The sequence below is a fragment of the Sceloporus occidentalis genome, unplaced genomic scaffold (assembly GCF_023333645.1).
Source record: "Sceloporus occidentalis isolate IW3139 unplaced genomic scaffold, rSceOcc1.0.p SCAF_76, whole genome shotgun sequence".
In the NCBI taxonomy this organism is placed as follows: Eukaryota; Metazoa; Chordata; class Lepidosauria; order Squamata; family Phrynosomatidae; genus Sceloporus; species Sceloporus occidentalis.
The window spans coordinates 1,572,300-1,591,413 of NW_028317056.1; the positions used below are offsets into that span (position 1 = coordinate 1,572,300).

At 45.7% G+C, this 19,114-nt stretch overlaps 1 protein-coding gene across 1 annotated transcript; it reads right to left on the reverse strand.

Moving 5' to 3' along the window:
- Positions 1-3,879: 3,879 nt before the first annotated feature.
- Positions 3,880-17,124, reverse strand: LOC149285729 (cytoplasmic phosphatidylinositol transfer protein 1-like). The gene is made up of 9 exons (XM_089494820.1): positions 17,077-17,124; positions 8,259-8,407; positions 6,021-6,109; positions 5,403-5,410; positions 5,115-5,186; positions 4,884-4,982; positions 4,558-4,713; positions 4,287-4,350; positions 3,880-4,166 (listed from the first exon to the last, which is right to left on the reverse strand). The coding sequence occupies exons 1-9, from the start codon at positions 17,122-17,124 to the stop codon at positions 3,880-3,882; spliced, it is 972 nt and encodes a 323-aa protein (XP_089350946.1).
- Positions 17,125-19,114: the final 1,990 nt, after the last annotated feature.

The window sequence follows — 19,114 nt, forward strand, 5'->3', positions numbered from 1 at the left end:
CCCATAATATAATGTTTTCAGGCAGCTGCATATCAACTGTTTGTATGATTCTCGCTCTGTTATCTGATCCCCGATCTACTAAAAACCCCTACTCCTTATCGTACTGCCTGTGGGGAACAACAGAATGACTCAGTCTTAATCACCCATCAGGACTCCCTGACGAATGGAAGTCTATGGAGGAACAGACTTCATTAGCATTGCCATAAAGCATCAGCTCAGTGCGGTGTTTGAGTCGGGAAAGTCACCCAAAATATCACATGACTGACAGCAACGGCGGCTCCAGGTCTGCAGAAAAAGGGAGTTTATTGGAACAAAATGGGATAAAAGCAGGTTTTTGTCACCGACCAACATTACTGTATACAGCGCTGGGGGTTAAATTACTGTATACAGCGCGGAGGGGGTTTATTACTGTATACAGCGCTGGGGGTTATATTACTGTATACAGCGCTGGGGGTTATATTACTGTATACAGCGCTGGGGGGTTATATTACTGTATACAGCGCTGGGGGGTTATATTACTGTATACAGCGCTGGGGGGTTATATTACTGTATACAGTGCTGGGGGGTATATTACTGTATACAGCGCTGGGGGTATTACTGTATACAGCGCTGGGGGGTTATATTACTGTATACAGCGCTGGGGGGTTATATTACTGTATACAGCGCTGGGGGGTTATATTACTGTATACAGTGCTGGGGGGTATATTACTGTATACAGCGCTGGGGGTATTACTGTATACAGCGCTGGGGTTATATTACTGTATACAGCGCTGGGGGCTATTACTGTATACAGCGCGGGGGGTTATATTACTGTATACAGCGCTGGGGTTATATTACTGTTTACAGCGCTGGGGGGGTTATATTACTGTATACAGCGCTGGGGGGTTATATTACTGTATACAGCGCGGGGGTTATATTACTGTATACAGCGCTGGGGGGTTATATTGCTGTATACAGCGCTGGGGGGTTATATTACTGTATACAGCGCTGGGGGGTTATATTGCTGTATACAGCGCTGGGGGTTATTACTGTATACAGCGCGGGGGGTTATATTACTGTATACAGCGCTGGGTGTTATTACTGAATACAGCGTGGGGGTTATTACTGAATACAGCGTGGGGGTTATTAAATATATACAGCATGGAACTTCCCCTTTAAATATTGCATCATAACACTTTATCACTGATATAATTAGTATTTATTAATAATATATAATATTAATGATTTATAATTATATTATAAGCTTTATCATTTATTTGGATTCTGCTTGGGTTGCAGTTTCACTTGTGGCCACCAGATGGAGCCAGATAATGCTTATTTTTCCTCCCCAGGTCTTCTCCATTTCACCCCCAGCCTCGTTTCTCGATAGGCTTAAGCGAGGTGTGAGTTGAGTTTCTCAAAGTGCTGTTTTTTTATTGGTCTTCGATTGATGTAACTGTTTCTTCCAGGAACTGTAATCATTTTTTCTTTATAACTGGAAATTTATATAGTTTCAAAACCTAGTAGATTCTACGAAATCATGTAATTTAAGTAATATGTTCTTGTTTTACTCCTTTGGGTTAAAATATAATTTATTCCCGTCCCTCTGTGCTAAATAAACCTAGTTTGTTGTGTTAAAACTATACAATTCTTGTGTCTAAATCAGCAACAGGATACTGAGCAGTCTCTGCCATAAAGCAAACCACACGTAGCATATCGAAATGGGCGTGGCATGTAAAGTCACATGACCATCTACAATGGCTGCCTGCCGCTCTGCCGATTCTTGTATATGTATATATATATATATATATATATATATATATAAAAAAAAAGCTTTAAACATATACATTTTTTGATGTAATTGGTTGGCTACGGTCAGCAAGGCTGCAATAAGAGTACGGACCAAATATTAACATGTTTGACCCTCACAGACATTCCTTAGATGCTGAATTAGAAGTCTGGTCATCAATTATATTTTTTTACTTGTCATTAGACATAAAAACTACACGTGGTATGTAGCACATGATGGATCAAGGCTGTACCTTCTATGAAAAACGGCAGTAGATAAATAGAACAGCCTCCCAGCAGAAGTGGTAGAGGGTAATACAGTGAGGGGATTAAACATGCGCGGGATAGACATACGGCTCCTGAATGTAAGACGAGACCAACGACTGATTAAGCTTTGAGTATTTTACAGTGACTAGACGGGGGCCGAATGGGGCCGATCTGCTGACGGGTTCTGGGCTTCTTTGTAGTAGATACCGTGCATTATTACCTCAGCTTGTTCTTTGGGATGTATCCTAACAATCAATCCTCTGATATAGCCTGGCCCCCAAGACCCCATACAAATCAATAATTCTCACAAATCATCGACAATCCATTTTAGTAAATAACGGTTTATTCTGTAATAAAGCAGCTTCATTCCTTATATTATCTTAAAAGTACAACTGTTTTAATCGTCTTCAGTACAAATACTAACAGGGAAAAAAATCTCCTGAAAAAACCCAAACAAGTAAAGCCACTGTATTTAAAAAACACGTCGCATCTGCTGCTGTCAGACTTTTTTTCATTATCTGAGAGAGTGGTAGATAAGTGGAACAGCCTCCCAGCAGAGGTGGTAGAGGTTAATACAGTGAGGGTATTAAACATGCATGGGACAGACATACGGCTCCTGAATCTAAGACGAGACCAACGACTGATTAAGGTTTGAGTCTTTACAGCGGGAGATAACGAGTGACTCGACGGGGGCCGTTGGGGGGCCGATCTGCCAGCGGGTTCTGGGTTTCTATATATACAAATAAAATCAGAAGAAATAAGTTCAGCGGGGGCAGCCATCTTTTCTGGTAGTTGTGTTACGATGTATCAGTGTAATGAGTATCGTCCCTCTGTTAAAGTTGCGGTTCCACCAATTTCAGCAGTCGGGACATCATTGGAATATCCGGACTCGACAGAATACGCTATATCAATTTCTGACTTTTTTTTCCTAGCCCGTTATCATGTGACAGAAGGAGAGAACTCTGATTGGCTGAAAGTCTTTGCTCGCCTTTAAGGAGCATCTCCACGTAGCTAAAGTAAGGATTCAGCGAATGCATCGTTTATTGGTCCGCGCGGTAAAACGATAATCAGGGGGGAAAAATAGATAATTCACTCATATGGCTTATTAAAGATTCATAAATCTCCAAGGAAAGTGCTATAGTAGAGGCTCCAATATACGCTTTTTTTAGCCTCATAAATAGTTGTATGATTATTAATGACCCCTCCCCCCCTCAAAGTTCCTAAACTTTTAATTCCACTGATTAAGGATGATCGAGAAGATCTCGGTATACGTAATCATGCTTGCGATTCGTATTTGAATATCAGTGATCTGATGAAGACCCCGGTGAGGGTGGAAACGTTGGCTTAATGGGGGGAGGGGGGAATATGGTAACAAGTAACGGTTCCTCCAGTGATACAATGTAAATGCCACGTGGTCTGAACGTTGAGGATAACGACCCCTATGGAATTTAAATGCTTTCGTGAAAGTTCCAGGAAGATTCCGATCATGGATCGAAGCGGAATTCTAAGAATTATTCACATTTCACGCCAGCTCGTTTTAGGTCCTTCTGTATGGATGACCCGCCGCGTTCCGCGTGATCACATGACTTGCGGGCAGCGATTCATTAACGACCTTATTCCGTGGTCTGCTACATTAGGAACGCGGTCCCTCGTGTCAAACGGCGACGTGTCCGCAGCTGCCCGTCAACGCATGCGAAAGAGGCCAACCCGAGAGAGGTGAAAGAGCGTTCCAAGGCTTCGGGCCTTGTCAGTGTCGATAAAGTTTTTTGTAGGTTTTGACTTTCGGGGTTCCGCTTCCTTTTGGCGTCTGGGTGGGAGCCACGGCGGTTACATTGTATCTCGCTTTCAGCTGTCTGCGTTGGATGGAGGGGGGGGATTGGAGGGGCCGTTGGCTCTCTCTCTCAGTTCCGGGAGGGTGAGGGTGTCGGGGGCCGACGTCTTGCGCGGTCTGTCTTTGGGAAGGGTGAGGAATTCTGGCGGCTCGCCGGTGATAGGGGTGGCGGGAGCGCTGCGGATGGCCGGGCATTGCACGTCCGCGCTGATGGTGATGGTGGGAGTTACTGGTCCGATCTTCTTGTTGGTGGCCGCCTGCGTTTCCTTTTCGTATTCCCGCACCTCGGCCATCGTCATTCCTGCGACCGTGAAACAAAAGAGTCAGGAATACAAACCAGCTGTCCCGGGTTCCACGGGACTTTAAATCCCATCTCCCCGGGTCCTTCCTCAAGAGTAACGAAGGTGTTATCGTGACTTACCGTACCACTCGTCCACCCACGCGAAGGCCTGGCGGTGCCCAACGAGAAGCAAGTCGCGGATGACCTGAAGACGGACAGAAGGAAAGAAAGAAAAATACCCGTTTCTCCTACTGTAAAGACTCCAACCTTAATCATTAGCCTCTACCGCTTCTGCTGGGAGGCTGTTCCACTTATCTACCACCTTGGCCTCTTGTTCTAAGATTTCTCCTCACTGGACACACCTTGATGTCCACAACCACTCAGCCCATTGAAGAGAGGACATTAATCTCACCTTGTGTACAAAATGCTCCACTCGTGTCTGAAGACCCCAAACTTCGAACTTGACATTGACCAGTTTATAGGAGCACATAACCGGCCGCGTGTGACACCTCCAGCCCTCCTGCAGGGGGCCTCGTCCTGTTTTACTGGAGGCAAAGTGCCGGAGGTCCTAGGATGGGGAGAAAAAAAAAAACTAAGAGAAGGTTTTGTGACACATCATTCTTCATCATACTGCCTGTGGGGAATAATAGAATGGCTCAGTCTTAATCGCCCAGCCGGACTCTCCGACTAATGAAAGTCTATGGAGGGAGGGACTTTGGAATGTTTAGGACTTCTCACCTCCATGCTCTTGTAATATCTGTCTGGGATCTCATCGAACGCGATGTCCAGAAATGAAACCTCGTGCGGATCGTCTTCTTTGGAGTCTGTCTTAAATATCTGAAGGGGGGGGGTATAGTAACAATAGGAAATAAAGGTCATCAGAGCCACATATATATATATACACTGTGTATATATATATATATCATGTATCACATTTGGCTCTCCGAGACTAAAAATAAGCCCACTTACGCTGTCGTTGTCCCCACAGTCGTCTGAATATTTTGTCTCGATGTGGATGGAAAATTTTGGAAGGAAAGAACACTGAAGAGGAAAACACAAACCTATTAATACCCCCGGAACATGAGCCGGGGCGCGGAAGAAGGAAGCCCACCAGGGTGCAGCATAGAGCTCGGGGCAAATGTTACCGGTTATTATAGTTTTTGACTTATTACACGCCTGGCTGCTGGTGAATATTACGCATGGGGGCGCACCTGGGGTCCCCATCTAATAACACAATGCGGGTAACGGCAGACTTACTGTGTATTCTGCAGCCATGGGGGGCAATCCCCAGCAGAGCGGGCGAGACGACACGGGGAGAGAGAATGGGGAGGAAAAAGAAAAAAGGGGTGAGAAAAGTAATAATGTAAAAGACTCTCCGCTGTATAGAGCAAACAACTAAGGTATACGTTTGTCACTGTATAGGTCATATCTGTAAGGTATCGGGCACCTGGCACAGTATAGGGGTAACCCGTGAGGTATAGGGTTGTCTGTCTCTGTATAGGGTTACTGAGTAAGCTATAGGGTACCTGGCACAGAATAGGGTAACCCGTGAGGTATACATTTGTCACTGTATAGGGTAACTCAGTAGGATATATAGGGTACCTGGCACAGTATATAGGGTAACCCCGTAATGTATATGTTTGTCACTGTATAGGGTAACTCAGTAAGGTATATAGGGTACCTGGCACAGTATAGGTTAACCCGTGAGGTATAGGGTTGTCTGTCTCTGTATAGGGTAACTCAGTAAGGTATATAGGGTACCTGGCACAGTATAGGGTAACCCGTGAGGTATAGGGTTGTCTGTCTCTGTATAGGGTTACTCAGTAAGGTATAGGGTTGTATAGGGTTACTCAGTCCGAGGTGGGGTAGGGGTACCTGTGACGGTGTAGGGGTAGTAATTCCATGCCTTCTCGCACACGTAGAATATACGAGGGACCACAGCGCGCGCCCAGCTGGGTAGTTTGCTAGGAGAGAGAGGCAGATTAGAAGATCTCAGATTAACCCTTTCAAGCCATTCCGCCTGCACTATTATACTGCAGAGTGCAGGTAACTGGACTGCCTGGGGGGTTTTCAGTGCTCTCTGGGGCGAGTCCCACCGGACTCAGCGAAAGAGGGGAGTGCGACCTGTTTACAGAAGGCTTTATCACAAGCGCCATTAACTCTTCACACTACAGAAAGCCAGAACTCAGGGTGAAAGTGTCTAATTTAACACTAAAAAATGTATTTCACTAGAGAGTTTATAACAATACCCCCCACAGAAAAACCTGGAAAACCACAAAAATGCTCACCAAATAATATATGTATATTTTAGTTGCAATTAGAAAACAATTTATTTTTAATAAAAAAATTAATTATAGAATCATTTCTAAAAAAAAAAAATTCTCCCTCAAAAATAACATTTTATAAAATAAAGAGCACTTATTATATCTTCATACCCCCGAAAATGTGTGTGTTCTCTGATTGGCTAATTATAACGAATAGTCATCATTACAGCAGAGCACACATGTGGTTAAAAAAATAAATATATATATATATTATTGGTAAGGTAAGAAACGGATTTGATCTCTGAGCTGTGTTAAGCGCCTCGGCGCCAATCAATAAGCCATTCGGCTACCGATCAATAGAGAGACGGGGATATGTAAAGGAGAGCGCAGTATATATATATAGTGCATATATATATGTGTGTGTATATTTATGTATATACTGTATCTATATTATATATATTATATATATATATATATATCTACAGAACAGATTCTGGGGTGTGTGTATATATATATAAATATATATAGTGTGTGTATATATATTTATGTATATACTATATCTATATTATATATATTATATACATATATATATACAGAACAGATGCCGGTATTTGTGTCATTTTTTTATTTCGGTTTTATTGATGACTTCCGTCCTCTTCGTGTTCCTCTAATAAATCTGCGGCGGCTCTGCTCCCGCCGGGCCCCTGGGTGCTGACACCGAGCGAGGGGCCGATGCATTTCATGCGCAGGATGGGCTGTCAGCAGGGACCCACTTACTGTTACTATTAATAGACAGAGAGCCGGTCGTGTGAGATGGAAGGAGCTATAAATAGCTTCTGTACGTTGTCAGCGACCCCCCCCTCCCCCCTACGCCTCCCCCTATGTGTGCGATACCTGGATATTAATCTCCCCTGGCACGCGCGGTCCGTGGGGGCAGGGATATATGGGGGGGGTTAATGCTTGTCTGACCTCTATCCTGTATAGATCAATATATTAACGAGATGTATCACCCTGGGGGGGGCAGGGGGCCGAGGAATATTTGTTTCTATTTTTAGCAGATGGGGGGAATTTTTCTTTAAATCATTTTTTATCGATCTTATGGGTTTTTTTTACTTGGAAATATAAATGGAAACCTAACCCCGTGGGTGCTGGAGGAGAGGATTAGAATGTTCACTCGGAATGTAATTGGCGTAAAATTACAGAATTGCTTGTCAACCTTTTAGATAATGCGAGGCGTTATATAATATCTAGTTTTACTTCACTGAGAGGTTGGTAGATAAGTGGAGCAGCCTCCCAGCAGAAGCGGTAAAGGGTAATACAGTGAGGGGATTAAACACGCATGGGTTAGACATACGGCTCCTGAATCTAAGACGAGACCAACGACTGATTAAGGTTTGAGTCGTTACAGCGGGAGAAACGCGGGGGTATTTTTCATGTTTTCTTTTGTCTGGATGCTCATTGGCCCTCATAAGTGGGTGGAGCCATGGGTTTGCCTTCCCCAAATAGAAAGCGCTGTCAGGTGGTCACATGGGAGTTATGATGGGTCTGTTGATTTTACAGATCCCTGGGACAGTCAGCGGAGATTAGAGGATCCCCCCAACTTGCTCATGATCCAGCTACCCGGGACAGAGTGACAGTCCCATGAAAACCATGACAGTTGGGGGGTATGGTCAGTATGCGTGTATTGCTCTTCTAAACGCGTTACCTATCTACCAAAAAGAAGCTATTAAGAGGTTACAAGGTCACATAAAAAGCCTTGATAAGGCCCCGCCCCATTCACACCTCTAACCACGCCCCCTATGATAAAATTGCCCCTGTCGGGCCTTTGGCAGGACGTGGTTCCGCCTACCTGGAGAGGTGCACCCGCTTCTCCGTGTACTGGCCGTCGCCGTGGATGGGGTCGTGGTGCGCTCGGTTCTCCATGACCTCCACTCCCTCCCCGCGGTCGCTCTCCTGGTGGCTGTGCTTGCTGATGGTGTACAGCTGGCCAATCCTGTACTGTTATGGGGAGGAATAAATAAAAACGTGCGTGAAGTGAGAGAACTTCAGGGCAGGAAATGAATCAGATATTCAGGTAATGCTGACTCTGCCACGGGCTGCCACCCATCTCAGATTCCTTGGGATCCAGCGATTAGCACCGGCCTTCCTCTGGTTTCCACGGTAACTGCCCCACATTTACCCCACAGTTGCCCCAGTTTGCTCCTGTTTGATTGTGAGCCCTTTCCGCCAGACTTGTGGAGCTCAAGCATGTGTTGGAATAAAAACCCCATCGCTCCCAGCCTCTTTTAGGTGGATGTTAACCCTTGGGTGTTGGTGGTTGTCGGTAGCACGGAGCTGTGCTGCTGATGGGAGGTGGAGAGGGTTAACGATCCCCGTCTTGCCGCCCGGTGACGTGGTGCCTGCGTGAATGGTGACCCGGTCACCGTCCCCCACTCCGGAGTAACGAGCTGGAGGCTTCGCGGTTACCTGCAGCTCACACAATTAGCGTTCGGATCGTTTGTAGCGACAGAGCGGGGAAAAGCGTCCATCACCTACCGTTACCATGGCGACACCATCACCGCGGTACCCTCCATGCTCTATTTCTTGATATACCTCCCTTACGACACTTTCCTTCTTCTCTCTGCTGTGGGACTACAACTCTCATCACCCCCTGCCATTGCTGCCTCTATGGCCACCCAGTTGGAAGGCGTCAGTAAGTAAACATCTTTGGATGTTGTAGGACTGCAGCTCTCAGGATCCCACCCAGTCCATGCTTTTTATTTTGCTGCCTGAGCCTCATGGGAGTTGTCATACCAGGAAACGCTCAGAGGCTGAGATGGAATTGAAGGAAGCTTTTTCTTAACTGAGAGGGTGGTAGATAAGTGGAACAACCTCCCAGCAGAAGTAGTAGAGGCTAATACAGTGAGGAATTTTAAACATGCATCCAACAACCTTTAGATTAATTATGCTGATGGTGATGAGAGTTGAAACCAGGTACAATGAGGTCGGAAGCCTTAGGGGTTAATGAGTGAGCTTCGTTTCTCATGAAAATCCTCAAAAATCACAGAAAAAAAATACAAAAAAAACCGCACATCGGAGGCCAAAAACCCTTAGAGACGGAGCGGCGGATGGCATTAGTCACGCCGCGCCTGCTCGGTACGCTGGCATTTTATAAATAATCTAAAAATAATCAGCAATTCTCCATATTTTGGGAGTGAGAAGAGCATCGCGTTTGCCCCCGGGGGCAATTATTTTTTATCTTGCTGCCGGAATATCATCTCACGTTGCGGGTGATTTACTAAGTGACGTGAAGGCTGATGAATGATTGTTGATGGAAACGTCCCTCTGAGCTCTTATTGTTCTTTAGTTAAATGGAAGCTCTGTTAGTCATCGTTCCGCGGCCCCTCCCCGAACGCGCGGTGACTTCCGGCCGGGTCCCCGGAGCGTGGCCCCCAGGGCCCGGCGCTGCGTCGATTTCTCGCTTTCCATGTCTGATGGTCCCTGAGATGTGGGATGAGTCCCTCACGCGCGGGATGGAAGGATGGCGTCAGCGGTGGCTTTCACCAGTCAATAAGTGTCACAAAGTGACGCGAAGGGAACGGAGAGAGGAGCTCCGGGGGGAAGTCAGGCGGCCCCCGGGGGCATTTAGTTTTGGTCCGAGGGTGTAAAAAAAAAACCAGCGAGGGACTAAAGTGACGCTAACGTTCTATCGACCAGAACCTTTAAAGAGCATCTCGTTCAACATAGTAACAAAGTATTTAAGGTCGAAGAATTGACCCCAGCAGTCCGGAATGACCTCTGATTGACCTCACCTAGGTCCTACTACTGGGAGCTGCGCATGCACGGGCCACGGTCTGCGAATACTGATATGGGGGTCTACATAGAATTTTTCTGGCAGATCGACCCCATTCGGCCCCCGTCTAGTCGCCCGTATTTCATGGGGATGTAAACACACACATGGGATAGACATACGGCTCCTGAATCTAAGACGAGACCAACGACTGATTAAGGTTTGAGTCTTTACAGCAGGAGAAACGGGCGACTAGACGGGGGCCGGATGGGGCCGATCTGCCAGCGGAGTCTATGTTTCTATGTAATGTGGTAAAGGTTACTGTGAAAGGGCCAGAGGGGCTGGACTGAGCATCATAGGGGTTGTTGACTCCCCCATCTCAGCAGAGACTTTGGTTAGACTGTAAGCTCTTCGGGATAATACGCCCCTCTAGCTCTCCATTCGGCACAAAATATTTCCATTGTGTGAAGTTCCGTCGGCCGAATATTTGAGATGATACATATGTATGGGGAATTTTAAACTTGGATGAATTCGGAATAAAACATGTCCTGCCGCGGAGACGCAGATCGCTGGATCGGACGCATAAATTAAAAAAAAATACCGAATTTTTCATTTTGAGGCCGACCACGAAATCGCATCATAACCGCTCTGCGGAGCCCGATGTCATTAACATTTCCTTAATTACCCCGGGGAAAATCGTGACCTCGCCTCCCAATAATCTCGCTGAATGACAAAAGGTTAACCGCTTAACCGCCGGTGGCAAAGCTTTGGAGGGGGGGTGGGGCGCGGCTCCTCCCCTCCGGCGCCTGAAAGGGTTAAAACGGCAAAAGAATAAAATAACAAGTAAAATGTTTCACGCCATCAGATGAGATTCCGATCATGTGATCGCGTTACAGCAAATTAACGGCAGCGCGGCGAATCCGCTCGTTTACCCTGCGGAGGATTATGGCCCGAAATATAAGCGACGTTTAATTACATTTAACCCTTTATGAGGGGTGACCAATGCATTCCGCCTCCGCGTCTTCTGATGCCTTCATTAAAGACGGTGTATTCTGGTTATACTCTAACACAGGGGGGCAGAACAACAAGCCACACATTTTGGAATCCCTGCTTGAGCACAGGTGTCTCAATGAAACCGATGAGACAGGTGTCTCATTTTTGGGCAGGGATACACAGAATTCCAGGCACTACTTTAGTAGAGCCGCCGGCAGCCATCCCCCTTATGAATGAAGATTTAGGGTGTTTGGTTCTCCCCCAGTTGACCCCTCTTCCCCACTGGCCTCAGACCACAGAGAAGAGTGGGGCACCGTGCCCTACCCAATTTCGGGGGGGGGCCCAGTTGCCATAGCTACACTGAATCAAACATGGCCGACAGTCACACCCGGGAACTTTCTAAATCCGCGGCCCCTGAGACTTTTGGAATATTAACCCTTTAATAGCCCGTCATGAAGCTTCTATGTAGTGACTCGCCAAATGTGTTACCCAATTGCTAATAGCGGCCATCATGGAAACCTTGACACTTAATTGTGTCAACCATAACATTACCCCAATATCAGGGTCTGAAGGCGAATGGGCAGATTCTCAGGGTTTTTACCCCGGTCTTGGGGCTAATGTGCATCTCGTTAAGGGTTAATATTTTGCAGGGTCTCGAGGGGGTTAGATGGGCCCCCCTAGATCGGGTTGTGGTTTATGGTTCAATATGGAAGATTCCGTGACGCCGGTTGTTTCCAAGGCGACGGCAGGGACAGGAAGTCAGCTGCGGGTCTACTTCCTGTCTCGTGTGGTTGTGAAGATAAAGGCGCGTTAACCCGCTGGCTGGCGGAGCGCCCCTCATCATATCGCCTGCTCTGCGGCCAGGTTAGTGTTTATGGGCAGTAAAAGGCGCAGGAAATGCGTGACTTTTAGTGTAAAAAAAAAAAATCTCTAGTGGATACTCAAAAAAGTGAAAAAAAACCCCTTTTTTATATTCATGATATCTTTCTGAATTCTCGTGATGTGAGGCTGACTAACTTCTACCGAATGCATGGAAAAAAATGAATCTGGAACCAGTTTGGACCTCATAGGCATAAACTGTGGGGGTTCACCCGGTCTCCGGGGTCTCGGGGTGAAGGGGCAGATTCTCAGGGTTTTTACCCCAGTCTCGGGGTGAAGGGGCAGATTTTCGGGTCACACAGTCTGGAGCCAACTCCTTCACATTCTCAGAGCATCCAGATCAGTGCTTGTCTCTCTGCTATACCACAGCTGAAATCCCTGCTTGAATACAGGTGGCTTCGTTCAGAATATCTTTACCTCCTGACCAGTCAGTGTTTCCATAGAGACCGTTATTAGGACCATTCGGCTGCTGCCATTAGCGAGTCTCTGCAATAGACTCTTTAGGATGAGCTATTAAAGTTAAGGGTTAAGAGTTTGCAGATTCACCCCCTACTCTCTAATACAAGTTCTAACCACCCTTCCCATGTCTTCTTTTCTCCTGATTGCATTCATTTAAAAAAAAAAAAAAAAAAAAGAAAGGACATCCTACTTCTATAACAATTCTGCACTTTTTTCACAAAAAAGGTGGTTTGCGCATGGATCAGCCTTCTGGTGGAATTGCCAAAAACAAAGCAAGTAAGAAAAATAATAATAACAACAGAGCTTAGGGCCGTTTGGAAATAAATGCGACGATCATAAAGCACATGATATTTTTGAAGCAGATGGACCGATGAGATGGGACGAACATTTTTTTTTTTTTATCTGCCATCAAAGTGTTTCTATGGCAACCACATAAACGTCTCTGTCTTATTTACCGTTTCTTTAAAAAGATATCTCGCTGTCTTTTTCCTTCTCCTTTGTCTATATTTGATCTCCCTCCATACGTTTATATGTGCAGAGATTTACTAAGCAATGGAAGGTTGGCAATGGAATGTAAAAAAGTTTTACTTTACCCAGAGGGTGGTAAATAAGTGGTGCAGCCTCCCAGCAGAGTTGGTAGAGGGTAATACAGTGAGGGGATTAAACACGCATGGGATAGACATACGGCTCCTGAATCTAAGACGAGACCAACGACTGATTAAGGTTTGAGTCTTTACAGAGACGGCGACTAGACGGGGGCCGGATGGGGGCACAGCATTAACCTTCTGCTATGGCAACAATGGCTTTCAGCCAATCCCTGCCCATCATCTTGTATCACATGAGAACAGGCAACAATTGAGGTAACGATTAACATGATTAAAGAATTGTTTCTCAGCTCCCAGAGAAGATGTTTGTTTCCCAAAAGTTCTTGAAAATATATATATTTTTTTAAATTTGTCCCAAATTCTCTCTATTCGTTCTCGAAATGGAAAAGTCCACCATGGTGACCCTGCCCCTCTCCCCCGCTCTCCATCTCTGATTTAATGTCTTGTCGGAGCAGCTGGTGCCGCTTTAGATTCTGTCTGTCCAGATTCTCCAACGCGAGGGCCGGCAAATGACTCCCTTCCTGTGCCACGACATTAGGCTTCGATCCGACGTCGCGTTTGGCTATTAGTGGCCTTGCCCAGGAAGCTGTCTGATGGCAGAAGGCCTGCGCTTATTTAATTTTGATGATCATCATTAATAATTATGAAGCCGGGTTCCATCTCGGAGAACGTTGCTGGGATTGGGCAGCGTTTACTAAGCGGTGCTGCTGCAGAATGGAGCTGTGGAGTGACGTTGGTCACATGGGCCGGACTGTCCTGGCACTTTAAGGTCAGAGGCCGCCTGATGACGTGGATGTCGGCCGGATACAGCAGTGCAGGGGACGCCGATGGCCGGCCAGGTGTCCAGCCCTTTAAGATCATGGTCCGAATCGTCGGTCCAAATCAGACCAGATCAGAACACGCCGAGACTCAAGGGACTGTACAGCAATCACAGCTGGACGGGGTCCAAAAACTGCCCCAGGCGTTTAAAGCACACTGGGCCACAGGGCCAGAAAACAATCCTTAATACCCAAGGGAGAGCCTGGGAGGGTGATAAGGGGTAGCTATTGGGGGGGGGCACTGAAAGGGTGAATGGACGCCGCGAGATACGGTTATTTTTAATTCCTCATTTTAGCATTTATTGTGGTGGGTGCACCAAAAGCCAGAAATAACCCGTCAGCCACGGGTGTCGAGCGAGTCCGCATTTGCCGTTAGCCGGCCCTCTTTATATTCTACGAGGCGCCTCCTTTCATCGCTTTAAATATAGTGTCTTATTTTCGACTCGCGAAGAGCTTTCCAGCCCCTGGAGAATAAAATACTTAAATAAAGTTATTATTCATTCCCGAATTCGATACATTATCCCATTAACACCTTGAGCGGAGCGGCTCGGGACCTGCCAGCTGCCCCCCCCCCCCCCGCGCGGCGGTGTTAAAAGCACTCGCAATCTAACGCCGTCTTTTGGGTGATGACCTTTCAGCTTTCTATGAGCTTTCCAGAAAGGATGCCAAATAATGTCCATGAACCCTCACTTACATTCACGGTAATGGAGGACACGGGTGGCATTTTGTGGCAGTAGCCTACGTCGCCTAGGGCTTTAGTCCCAAAAACCTTACATGCTATAGAGGGTCCGCTTTGGTCTCACCGGCTTCCAGGTTCATCCGGGCGATAGAACAGAAGACACGGAACCCTCAGACTCACTGATGAAAGATGAAAGCGCTAGTTGAAGAACCCAGCGTGACCTCTTTAGAAGTGTGATGGTGATGATGGTAGAGTCTCCCTATCGGCCGGTTGACAGGAATTTTGTTTTTAGGGACCGCTGTGACCTGCAGAACTCGATTCTGGATTTGCCGCATCAATGCTTCCTTCAGAGGTGGAATAAGTGGGTGATGCCTGAGATGACAATGGACGTCGAGGTTTCACAGCTGACCTTGCCTTTAATAAATGTATCAGGTCGTCTTTAAAAGCCCCAGCCTGACCCCGCGGGGACGGCACCGGAATGATGTCGGGAAGACGTGAGAGAGGAAGGGTTTGAGCGTCACACAGACGCTCGGGAAACCATAAGATGGGAACGGAGAGTCATCGACTGGATGGGAAAGTCCAAGAACCCAAGCGGAAAATGCACAAAAGCTGTGAGATTCCTCGTCATTTTATAGACCGTTCTGTCTCCATTTCTTACACTTTATATCCCTTCTCCTTCTTGGACAACCCGGCCAACGAACTATTTGGTCAAGAAGAACATCAGGTCTCCCTAAACTGATCAATAAGAAGGAGACCCCCAAACCCCAACCCACCATCAGCAGGTGGGAAAGATAGAAAAGGGCCGGGTGGAGGGGAGCTCGTAATCTTCGTGCTCTGATGCCCCCACGGGCCAAGTTGTATCATTGTGATGCTGATGAGTATAGACAGGTTTCCAGCTTAATACCCCCCACCACCCACCACCAGGGGGGAGGGGCAGCGAGCATAACCCGATTCATGACTCCATAGAACGATTTTATCGGAAAGTAACATTTATTGTAACATTATAACAGCTTGATGTGTCTTTCTTTCATGTCTCTGGATAAAAGGACTCTACTCATTAAAACCATACTCGCTACCATTAACCCTTAAATTGGGTGTGACTGAAGCAATACTTCTGGTACCTGAAAGGTTAACGCACCCCCCCCACCTGCCCCAGAAGTTACCTGTTAATGGTAATTTGCACTTAAACGTTGCTGATGTGTCAGTGTTACTAAGGGAAACGGGGAGACTTGTCATTCTGTCACCAACCTTAATACCCCCTCCAACATAAAAGATTAACCCCATCATAGCTGGGGACGCACAGTAACATTGCCTTATAACGAACGGTAACAAATACTTAATAAGAAACTTTTTACAGGGGTCTTTAAAAATGTCCGCAGTTACAATTGGCCAAGGTTAGCAACTCGGTCCTTTCCGCTTTACAGTTAGCCCTCCATAACTCATAGTTTGAGATGTACATCTTCAGGTGCAAACTTAAATTTCCTCACTGTAGTAGCCTCTTCCACCTCTGCTGGGAGGCTGTTCCACTTATCTACCTCCCACTCAGTACAGTAAAATGGCTTCATTTTACTGAATAATGTGTCCTGTCCCCTCGCAGACGCAGACCGTCTCCCCTATAGATGTCTCACAAGGTTTTTTTGGCGCCCTAACGGCAGTCTCATCCAAACGACAAGACAAAATTGTCTTTGTTTTTTTCCTCCCCGAGCTGCAACTACACAAACAACTCAATCTCCTCCGAAGCCGAGCTTTTCTAAAAATATCTCGTTTTCTTTAACGAGAAGATGGAGCTGTGAGCGCGGCGATCGGTGCGTAGCGATACGCTGGGTGTGAAAAGGAAAAAAAATGTGTGTTTTCTGCAGTTGCCAGGAGAGATCGTTCTGCTTTGATCTCAGTAAATGCGGCGTTTGCGGCGGAACCGCAGTAATGCCAAACGGGCTTCGTAACAAAAAAATTGGATGAAACTTCAGGATTTCAATATTTTGGGCTTTTGGGGTTTTTTTGGGAGGCAGAAAATAGATTTTTCAACAATGGCTGTTTTTCCGCAAAGGAAGCCGTTGTCCAAAACCCCCTCTAGCATGGGGTTTGCCCCGGTCCCGAGTGACATTAAAGATACCCCGGGGGCAGTTTGAAGCAACTTTACAATGGGGACTCCAATGGACCTGATACCCAAGATGTTGGGCAACAGCCATGGGGTAAAGAAGTGTTTCTGCCCCAAACACGGATAAGCCTTTCCACTTTTGGGAGAAAAAATGACCGACTCAGCCTGTTTCCAAAACTCAACCTGGCCCCCAAGGGCCAAACCGATCGGGCTTCTATCTATCATCAGCACTAATGACGAGCCAAAGCCCAAGGTATGACCAGCTACACACTCATCAGATGCCTCATTAATACAGGACCCCATATCGCCTCGATAATTAATCTGATTAGAGCGCCCATAGGCAGCTGTGTCCGCGCATGACGCTTACCTCCTCTGTGGTCAGGGGCATGCAGATCCGGTATTCCTTCACCAACATGCTGATCTAGTGACCTGGAACCGGTTCCTTAAGAGACTTCGATGATGGATGATGAGACGTGTCCTAAGTAGAGTCTAGAAGAGAAAGGAATGAGAACGTTTATAGTATCCAAAAACTTGGATCGTAACCCAAAAACCAACACTAAGGAGCGGCGGAATCTTAAAAAAGAAGAAATGTTGGAACTTTTTTCTCTTTAGTCCATTTTGAGGATGTTTTTAATAAACCACTTGATTATCTCCAAAAGATGAATTCCATAACCTTGTCTCGCTTAGCTCGATACAATGTATATTCATGAGTTCCAACCAACAAGAGAATGCCTCGGTCTTAATCCCATAGAAGGACTGCTTCAGGAGAGGGTCGAAGGGTCAAAGAGGTGGCTTGTGACATCCAGAAACCATAGACTCACCAAAAATGGTGAGAAGATAACATTTGTAAAATGTAACAATAAGCAACAAACACAGAACAGACCAAAAACAGCTATTATCCTAAAACACCAAAAAACAATAAATTGTGTATCTGGAGGCTGGAAAAAAATTAAGGACCATTAAGGTCAAACTCCAAACCCGCTTAATCCCCCGAGTCTGGACGATCAAATCGTTTTTTTTAAGTAAATTGCCTTCACTTACCCTCCTTAAATTTACCGTTCCTTAAAAAAAAAACAAAAAATTTCAAAATTCTAATTTTTCTTAAATTTTGAATTCTCCAAAATCGAGCTGTTGGCCCCACTTGGGGAACGTCTTACGCTACGCCCATCCACCCAAAAACGTAGATAGCCTTTTCTACAAATCCCACCCTGTCTACGCTGACCGCCGCTCCGTGTCTATTAACCCTTTCTCGCCGGGAGAAGGGCAAGCGCTCGATCTCTTCTCCAGGAAGCGAGAGGGCCGCCGCGGACCGCCGGATACCTGCTTGTTTACGCGAGAGACGTGAAAATCTGCTCTGCTCATCTCTGGTTTCTTGAAGCTTGGGACCAAGAGCTAATTATAACACGCTGGAATTGATGGGGGGGGGTCGGTCGGATATATTATCATCGAGGGCAAATGGAACTTCCTCTCTATAACTCGCACTGATTGTCTTTTTTTCAGACGATCGATATTTTTGGCTGGGGTGTCTTTGTTAAAATGACCTACCAGACTTTGCTCTCCTAAACTCCAATTGCCCGCCGACGCAGGACAACTCTGTAGGATCTGCTGTCCTCAAAGGTCCATCGAAGTCCCCTTGGGGGGGGGTGCAGGGGGTACAGTTACTAAGTAACTTGGCCGGTTTACAAGACGATATAACGTTAAGGATACGAGTGAAGACGGGGAGCCGGATCCTAGAGAGCTGTTCCCATGACGATATCACTCGATGGGGTATATTTACTCCTTGTGTCCGTAGAAACGACTCACGTTACAAACCACACGCTCCGTCATATCTGCCCATTCCGGACGCATCCCCAACCATAATTTCACCTAATCTTTATTTAATTTTTATATCATTTTTAATTAATATGTTAATACATTTCAAGAAAAATACATAAAAATATAGTAAATTAAAAAAAATAAAATATATATATTATAGTACATTTTTAGATTAATTCCTATTATGAAACAAAGTCCTTTCTTATTTTATAGAATTTTTCAATAAAAATATATAACATTTAAAAAAATAAAAATATTATAGCGAATTTTTAGATGAATTCCTATTCTGAAACAAAGTCCTTTCTTATTTTATAGAAGAATACAATTCATTTTAATTTAATTTTAATATTTTCTTCAGGACAAAAAAAAAATCAGTTTCGCTCCCGAGAACAAAAAAAATTTATTTTATGATGATATCATTTTATAATCTCCCACCTTTTGTTAATTAAGAAGAAATTACTTTTTTTGGCAATTCATTATTTCGAGCTGAGAGCCAATTACATCGGCGTTAAGATTTATAAATTTTGTTCCAATTATTTGACAATAAGGTTTTTTACAATGAGGTTCGTCGGAGGGGATTTTATGGCCAA

What these genes read in the sequence shown, in the direction of transcription:
- LOC149285729 (XM_089494820.1), bottom strand. Translation starts at nt 17,124, where the DNA reads ATGTTGGTGAAGGAATACCGGATCTGCATGCCCCTGACCACAGAGGAG. An exon ending in ACTGTGGGGACAACGACAGC is followed by an intron (nt 4,983 to 5,114) that starts GTAAGTGGGCTT and finishes CCCCCCCTTCAG; the next exon opens with ATATTTAAGACAGACTCCAA. An exon ending in TGGAGCATTTTGTACACAAG is followed by an intron (nt 4,351 to 4,557) that starts GTGAGATTAATG and finishes GTCCGTCTTCAG; the next exon opens with GTCATCCGCGACTTGCTTCT.